This window comes from Physeter macrocephalus, chromosome 8, assembly GCF_002837175.3.
Source record: "Physeter macrocephalus isolate SW-GA chromosome 8, ASM283717v5, whole genome shotgun sequence".
Taxonomy (NCBI): Eukaryota; Metazoa; Chordata; class Mammalia; order Artiodactyla; family Physeteridae; genus Physeter; species Physeter macrocephalus.
The window spans coordinates 112,912,296-112,921,630 of record NC_041221.1 but is presented as its reverse complement, the minus strand read 5'-3'; the positions used below and the strand labels follow the sequence as shown (position 1 = coordinate 112,921,630).

The 9,335-nt window shown below is 40.7% G+C and overlaps 1 protein-coding gene across 1 annotated transcript; it reads right to left on the bottom strand.

The window, feature by feature from the left end:
- Positions 1 to 4,589: 4,589 nt before the first annotated feature.
- On the bottom strand, positions 4,590 to 5,749 carry LOC102982722 (GTP:AMP phosphotransferase AK3, mitochondrial-like). Its single transcript, XM_055086899.1, is given in 2 exon segments — positions 4,590 to 5,102; positions 5,104 to 5,749. Coding segments are annotated over 2 exon segments (1,086 nt in total). The 5' UTR covers positions 5,677 to 5,749.
- Between the last annotated feature and the right edge of the window lie 3,586 nt (positions 5,750 to 9,335).

Genomic DNA, 9,335 nt, shown 5'->3' with positions numbered 1-9,335 from the left:
AGTGAGCATCGTCAGCTGAGTTTAAATACAATAGAGATATCAGGGCTTGACCCACTGGCCACATAGGAAAAGACATTTATGTAAGCAAGCTTCCAAAAATCAGTAACTAGAGTGACATTTGATGTGGCATTTGATAAACAACACAGATAAAATGAAAAGTGTTAGTTATCCATGGTGATGACTAATGATAAAATAATGATAAAATATCCACTGCTTAAATATTTCCATGTGTGGGAGAAAAAAATACGACAGGGAGGGCAGAGCCTTTTGTGATGAATGTTCCAGCTGGTGAGACTGCCAGGTCGTTCTGAGTCTCTGTTGAAAACTGTTGAGAAGGCTGGCCCTCTCAGAGGAAGTCAGCTCTGCTGCTTTAAGGTAGTGGTTTACAAAAGCCAGGGGGCTTTGAAAATACAACAAACATAGCAATAACCATGGCCTCCACCCATGGTAACCAAATAAAAATATCCAGGATGTCCATGTTCTGTCTTAAAGCTCCCAGCTGATTCTAATGTGCAGCCAGAGTTGAAAGCCATAGCTCTAGGCCTGATGACTTATGAATTTTGAGGGTGGACAAGGAAATGTGGTTCCATTTCAGGGTAGTGGACTAAGTATATCGTCCAGCATCTTCATTCCTGCAGCAAGGGCCTTAACTGATGATCCTAAGTAAGAAGTGAAACTTTCAGTGAACCAGAAACCAGGATAAATCCTAAAGTATGGGATGTACACTGGATTGATGCAAAAACACAGAGCCCAATCTAAAATGTGTACAGAAGACTAGTGCCAAAAAGGTGAAGGAGCACCAAGACTCCATCCCCAAAGGTGGCAGACACCCAAAGCAGGAGGGTAACAAGGACAATCAACACTTCGGTCCTTGGGGCACTGCTGCAGGAGGGGCCATCAGTTCATCCTCTACTGATGCCTTTCCATCTGCTCTTGATCCAAACAGCAGTGACAAAGTGTCAGCCTCCAGGTAGGAGTCATGGCCAGGGAGCCCAGATTAGACGGATATGGCTCTGTGTCATGAGGAGGGGAATTGGGCACCAGACCTGAACACCCCAGAGAAGTCTCACCCAGTGGATTTTCCTTCCTCGCTGTCCCTGAGAAAAGGCCAGAGGACAATTTAGAACAGCAATCTCCCCAAGAAGATGACTACTCATTGACAGACAATGCAATTTAATGCAGAATCTCAACCATATAGATTACAGAGACAAGATCACCACACATATGAAGAAGACCAACACTACAAAAGATCACAAACTCAACAAGATGGATGAACTAACAACACCCAAGCAAGATAAATGATAGAGCAAGCAAAGCAGGAATTAAGAATAAGCATAAGTAGATTTTTCTGATAGATGTGTGAGGATAGAGCAGTCGCAAATAAATCAACTGGAGGTCATGGAGATTAAAATTTGGTCCTTATAATAAAAAACTGAATAAGCAGATGAAACTGATATTTTTCCTGAAATTTAATTTTATTATAATAAAGACTAATTATGTCTTATAACCTAGTGACTAGTGATAGTTCATAAGTTTAGTAGTTTACTTTTTGGAAAGCGTATAACAATATTCAAATAAGACATTATAGAAAGTATTTTAAAGAATGAAATGTTTTCTGTAATTCTTTTTAAAAGGCTTGGTCCATTTTGAAACATTGACAGTGAATGAAAAATAAAATCAAAAGAAAGAAAAATAAGTTTTCCCCTCAAATACATAAAAAAACACTTGCTGGTATTTGTATTTTAAGTGCCTGGAGTAAGATGGGCTGAATTTTTCAAAGGCAGTTAGTAATAGCTTGTACAAGGACTTGTTTCATTTGATTTAGCACCAACTAAAATAAAAATAAATATACCATTTAAGATATAGTCTGGTTTCTCCTCCATTTCTCATACTGCCCCACTACTCCAGGGCACAGTACATAAGCACTCATTCTCAGATTAGACACACTGGCAAGATTTTTTCCCTTTAAGATAGGATGTCAGCAAACGCCAGCAGGTATCAACTTCTTTGATCAGGAATGAAGAACTCCACCTTCAGCAAATTCAATTACTTTCCTGGTCCTGTCATATAAAGCCTTTCTATTGCCACATCTGTTTTCTAATTTGGATGGTTATTTCTGTCAAGGAAATTTCCCACCAGGCATGCTTGATCTATTTCTATTTCCTAATGATACAGTATTTTATTTTATGCAGTATCACAAGTTTTCTTCTATTCATTCTTCTTTTTAAAATACTTTGTTACTCACCAAGGCATAGCGATCAAAAAGAGAACATAGCGATCAAAAAGAGAAAGTAGATCCCAAAACACACTTTTTTTTTTGGCCACATGGGATGTGGGATGTGGGATCTTAGTTCCCCAACCAGGGATTGAACCAATGCCCCCAGCAGGGGAAGTGCACAGTGTTAACCACTGCGCCCGCCACCAGGGAAGTCCCCTAAAACACGTTTCTTAACCTGAGTAACATCTGAAAACATAAGATGTCAATTACATTTTCCATTAAAGAAAATGCATTCAATTTTGGTGCTTGTACAAGAACTTATAATGTCAGTTTCTAACATGTTATATCCCTCAGTGAACACGTATTTTCAAAAGAAAACAAATCATATCAAAGTAATACTTTCGTAAATTTTTTTTCTAGCAAATTGAAAATTCTGAGTAAACTGAAGGTATGTTTAACAACGAAAGTAATATAGCTCATACGGCCTCCTTATAGGTTTCTTGGTTTAAAGACAGCAGTAAACTAGCATTCTGCAGTGGATTGGTAAATCCAGTTATTTTTATCCGTAATTTTATAGAGGTAGCATCTCACAAAACCACGTCCCCTGTGCTAGAAATGTCTTTTTTGGTATCTGGCTACACAAAAGCTTCTGATATAATACTTTATGCAAATTAGTATAATGTTAATTTTTTACTTTTCCAGAAAAATATGAAACCTTACCAATCACTTATTCTTACTGAACACAAGTTAGATTACTACCAGTTGCTCTTGTACTTTTGGTCTAAAAGAATTTTTTAAAGTTCGCCAGCAGGTATCAACTTCTTTGATCAGGAATGAAGAACTCCACCTTCAGCAAATTCAATTACTTTCCTGGTCCTGTCATATAAAGCCTTTCTATTGCCACATCTGTTTTCTAATTTGGATGGTTATTTCTGTCAAGGAAATTTCCCACCAGGCATGCTTGATCTATTTCTATTTCCTAATGATACAGTATTTTATTTTATGCAGTATCACAAGTTTTCTTCTATTCATTCTTCTTTTTAAAATACTTTGTTACTCACCAAGGCATAGCGATCAAAAAGAGAACATAGCGATCAAAAAGAGAAAGTAGATCCCAAAACACACTTTTTTTTTTGGCCACATGGGATGTGGGATGTGGGATCTTAGTTCCCCAACCAGGGATTGAACCAATGCCCCCAGCAGGGGAAGTGCACAGTGTTAACCACTGCGCCCGCCACCAGGGAAGTCCCCTAAAACACGTTTCTTAACCTGAGTAACATCTGAAAACATAAGATGTCAATTACATTTTCCATTAAAGAAAATGCATTCAATTTTGGTGCTTGTACAAGAACTTATAATGTCAGTTTCTAACATGTTATATCCCTCAGTGAACACGTATTTTCAAAAGAAAACAAATCATATCAAAGTAATACTTTCGTAAATTTTTTTTCTAGCAAATTGAAAATTCTGAGTAAACTGAAGGTATGTTTAACAACGAAAGTAATATAGCTCATACGGCCTCCTTATAGGTTTCTTGGTTTAAAGACAGCAGTAAACTAGCATTCTGCAGTGGATTGGTAAATCCAGTTATTTTTATCCGTAATTTTATAGAGGTAGCATCTCACAAAACCACGTCCCCTGTGCTAGAAATGTCTTTTTTGGTATCTGGCTACACAAAAGCTTCTGATATAATACTTTATGCAAATTAGTATAATGTTAATTTTTTACTTTTCCAGAAAAATATGAAACCTTACCAATCACTTATTCTTACTGAACACAAGTTAGATTACTACCAGTTGCTCTTGTACTTTTGGTCTAAAAGAATTTTTTAAAGTTTAGACATTTTTAATGTTTCTGAACTGCACACTCATAGAAGACAGCTGGATAAAACACACTAGACAATTTCAAAAGACAAATCTTTTTTATTTATTTATTTATTTTTGGCTGCGTGCAGGCTTTCTCTAGCTGCGGAGGCAGGGGCTACTCTTCGTTGAGGTGTGTAGGCTTCTTCTTGCGGTGGCTTCTCTTGTTGTGGAGCACAGGCTCTAGGCCCGTGGGCTTCAGTCGTTGTGGCACTTGGGCTCAGTAGTTGTGGCTCATGGGCTTAGTTACTCCGTGGCATGTGGGATCTTCCCGGACCAGGGCTCGAACCTGTGTCCCCTGCATTGGCAGGTGGATTCTTAACCACTGTGCCACCAGGGAAGTCCCCAAAAGACAAATGTTACAATCAGACTCATTTGGCATATCCTTAATTCCCGAATAAAATCCACAGAAGTGAAACTAATATAATTTTCAAAGAATTCATTCATGGTGGGGTCTTAGAACAAGGAACTCCATGTGAAGAAAGGAAGAGTTCTGCTCATCTTGCTAATCACAAGGATTTTTCCTCGTGGGGTAATTGAGTTTTTTGGTGTCTCTGTGGGAATTCTGTTTGCAGGAAAGCATGCATACAGGGCCAGATCTGATTGGTTTCTGTTCCAGAAAATGTTTCCAACACTCCCTTTTTCTCGAAATATTCCAGGACCGGTTTTGTTTGGTCTTCGTAAACCTTCATTCTCTTGATAAGTGTTTCTGGTTGATCGTCCACATGCTGAATGAGAGGCTCTCCAGTCACATCATCCACGTCGGCTGCTTTGGGAGGGTTAAATTCGAGGTTGTAGATGCGGCCACTGGCTGGATGAATCCAGTGAGCCGTGAGGCGTTGCCGGATGACCTCAAAGGGCACGTTCAGGTTCATCACCAGGTGTACCTGATAAACTCTATCCCGGGCTTCAGCCTGTGTAAGTGTCCTGGGGAAACCACACAAGAGCCAGTTATACTGGGTGAAATTTTTCAGCTCCTGGAGGATCAGCCGAGTCATGAGGTCGTCTGGGATAAGCTTCCCCCTGGGCCATGAAAATGTTGGCCAGCACACCAATTTCTGTGTCCCTCAGCATGTTGTCTCGGAGCATGTCCCCGCTGGAGAACTTCTTCAGCTGGAAGTGTTTGATGATGTGCAGTGCCAGGGTGCTCTTGCCGGAGCCCGGGGCGCCCATGATCACGGAGCACAGGAACTGCCTTGACGCTCCCATGGCTGCAGAGTGAGGCCAGGGCCAAGCCAACGGTTGGGCTCCTGGTTGGACACCGGCTGCGCCTGCGTGCTCGCTCCCAGTCTCGGCGGCCCGACGTCGGGGGTAGAGCCATGAAGAAGCGCAGGGGGCGAGAGGGCGCAACCCATGCGGAAACGGACGGACGCTACGGAAGAAGAGCGTATGTGAGAGTTGAAAGATTGAGTCAAGGAATTCTCCCACAATGCAGTGTGAAGGGCGGAAGAGGTGGGGGGTACGAAAGGAAAATGAAGAAACACAGTGTAGATTCAAAAGTTTCACCTTGGGCTTCTCTGGTGGCGCAGTGGTTGCGAGTCCGCCTGCCGATATAGGGGACGCGGGTTCGTGCCCCGGTCTGGGAGGATCCCACATGCCGCGGAGCGGCTGGGCCCGTGAGCCATGGCCGCTGGGCCTGCGCGTCTGGAGCCTGTGCTTCGCAACGGGAGAGGCCACAACAGTGAGGGGCCCGCGTACCAGAAAAAAAAAAAAAAGAAAAGTTCCAACAACAGTGAGAGGCCCGCGTACCGCAAAAAAAAAAAAAAAAAAAAGTTCCACCTTTCACAGGCGGAAAAGGAGAGGAGGGAGGGATACAGTACTTAAAGAGAAAATTAAAGACAAGAATTTCTGGAATTAAAGAATGATACAAGTCACGGAACCTAGACAGCGGAACAGTTCAGAACATCTAGAAGCAAATGTTGGCAAAGATGTAAGTAGGTCTCTCACACTCTGCTGGTGGGGTGCCCCCGCAGCTGGTTTGGAAGGCACCTTAGCAGTGGCCATTTAAAAAAAAAATTTCTTCTCAGTATCTTCCTTGGAAAAACACTCTCAAGTGACAAGAAGGGTATAGGATGTTCATTTCAGCCTTATTTATAACAGCAAAAAATTGTTAACAATTTAACTGTTCATTAATTAGAGAATAGCTAAGTGAACCTTAGCCATACTATGGAATATTATGCAGCAGCTAAAAAGACAGATCTCTATGTGCTAACATGAAAAGATTTCTAAGACATTGTAAATGCAAAAAGTTGCAGAATGATACAATTTAGGTTAAAGAAAGATGTAATTTATGTTTAAATATAACTGTTAAGTGAACTGGGAAGCTGGGTTTCAAGCAGTGGAAGGACATGACTTGATTTTTGTTTTTAGATGATTGCTCCACCTGCAAGAAGGAGAGCGGTTAGAAGGCTATGTCAATAGACCAACAAAGAGGTGAGAAAGTACTATTTTAATTTTAATTTCTTCAATATAAGTGAGATTGAGCATCTTTTTGTTTGTTTATGGACCATTTGCACTTTATTTCCATGTAGAATTTTTAAAGTGACAATTACCTTCTGATCACTTCCCTGGAAAAATATTTGGGGTTTGGTTTACTCAACAAGATGTGAAACAGATCCTCAGCTTTGTCTCAGGTGGTCCAAGTGCACTGGCTTAATACAGCATCAGACTGTGCATCATATGGTGCTACTCTAATTAGAGGCTGCTGAGCCACCAACCCTGAATCTGCTTCCTTCTCTAACCATTTTTTAAAAATAAATAAATAAATTTATTTATTTATTTATTTTTGGCTGTGTTGGGTCTTCGTTGCTGCATGCGGGCTTTTCTCTAGTTGCAGCGAGCGGGGGCTACTCTTCATTGCGGTGTGCAGGCTTCTCATTGCAGTGGCTTCTCTTGTTGCAGAGCACGGGCTCTAGGCACACAGGCTTCAGAAGTTGTGGCCCGTGGGCTCAGTAGTTGTGGCTTGCGGGCTCTAGAGCGCAGGCTTAGTAGTTGTGCCACATGGGCTTAGCTGCTCCACGGCATGTGGGATCTTCCTGGACCAAGGTTCGAACCCGTGTCCCCTGCATTGGCAGGCAGATTCTTAACCACTGTGCCACCCGGGAAGTCCCTCTAACCATTCTTGAGCCATTTCATTTCTGAAAAAGATCCATAAAAATGATGCGATGGCTTGTTCTCATTCTATGAGCAAGAGAGAAAGCTATTTCCAGAAAAAAGATTTTGGGATTGGAAACCTAATTTCTGTATTTGTATTTTATGGTAGCAAAGTAGAACTGCTGCTCTAATTTCTCAGACTTAAAAAAAAAAGTTTTTGCTATTTTAGATCTTTAAGTTAGTCATATAATCTCTTATTGTTACTATATTCAAAAGAGTTACACTGAATACATAAGGTGTTTCAAAAGGTATATGGATATTTAATAGAAATTTAGCTCATATCTTCCAGCAAAGGAAAGAAAAATCATGTTATAACTTGAAACAGTATTTTGCATAATACTAACTGCTTTGCATAATAAAGTAGCACACTCTGACTGTCTTTTAGGATAACTAATTATATACACAAAAAGTGATCCCGCCTAGGCCTTTCTATCCTACTAGATAGATTTAGCCTTCTAGTGTATTCAACCTTTAACGGAGATATCTAATTTGGTACCAGACTCTGATCACAGAATATTTCAGAGCAGTATCTGTGGAGTGTGGTAGGGTTCACTTGGCTATAGGTGTGAGTGGGAGAGGATGTGTCCCAGAGCAGCTTAGAGCAGGCACAGTCGGTGTTGGCCTGCTGGTAAGTGTCAGACTCCTAGAGCACACTGACTCACTTTTGGCTCCTCAGATTACCTCGCCCCTTCCTCCTTTTCCAGACTGATGCTGAACAAGCCACTTGGGACAAAGGGTTTTAAAACTTACTCTTAATAGCATCTGATAAGAGGTTCTTTGACCAAATACATATAAACCAGTAGTAGCCAAGTAATATCAGACAATACATTTGATCTCATTTAGCAAAAAGCATCCAGTGCCAACCAGATGGGATTGTGGAGGTTTATGGAAACTTTCTAGATATTTTTCACAGTAATGGAATCCAAATGGCATAGCAGTAAAAGAAAAACTGCAGGGGCTCTTCAGATTATGCCGGTTTTTATAGTACTAATCATTCATTCGTTGACTCAGCAAACTTTAATCAGGCATTTATCTGTGTGACCAGTTGTTCTAAGCACAGAGGATGCAGCCTGTGAGATAGAAAGAAGCCTGAGTGTCTGTCCCTGTGCCATGACCTTCTCACGGGTATTATGGGCCAGTGTTTCCCAAGGTGTGACAGTTGGTTCTCTGGAGAATGTGAGATAAGTTTAGGTCTCTGTGAAAGAACATTCCCCTCCCCCACCTCCAGGTTTGATAATTGTGTTTTATTTTATTTTTAAAACTATTTTATTATGAAAATTTCACAGATACCTAAAATTAGAGAGGTAATGGTGTAGCCCCATGTACTCTAGTTTCAACAGTGATCAACCTTTTGCTAATCTTGTTCTATCTCATATTTTTTCTTGAGTATGTTAAATAATAACACTTTAAAATTACAATGAAGAGTATGTTTTAATGTGCATAAGAAAAATATAGCTAGCACATCCAACCTAATACTTCACAGTGTTCTTGCTTAGGACAAAACTAAGCTATAAATTTGTTTTAAAACTGTTACACAGATAGGGCAAAGTTCAACGAGGGTGAGCTTGACTGACTAATAGACACTTCCCTTCATCGATTCCTTCCCTTATTGAGGCTGGGATGGTTAGAAGTGATTCCTCCTTCTATAGGAAATGCTTATCACCATGTGTGACACTTAATAAGCACTTACAAAAGAGAAGCTAATATTGTGTTTGGGAGCCATCTTTGATTCCACAGAACTGATACTGGCCAACATTTATTAAGTACTTACTGTGTACAGGCACTGCGGTGGGAGATTTACATATGTTATCTCATTTCCTCTTCACAGCCACACTCTGAGTAGATGTTATGATCTCCATTTTCGGAATTAAAAATCAAGGCTCAGAAAAATGAAGTAACTTAAGGTCACAAAGCTATTAAGTGGCAGGGCTAGGACTTGAGTTGAAAGCCTGTTTTCCTCCAAGGTCCATCATGGTTTTCCACCCAGTTCCCAGGACAGCCAGAGCCTACATCCCTACCTCTGGGAAACAGCTGGGGAAAGAACTAGATATGTGGAGTTTGGAGGCTTGGTGTAAACCTGATTCTTCCATTTGCTAAAGTTG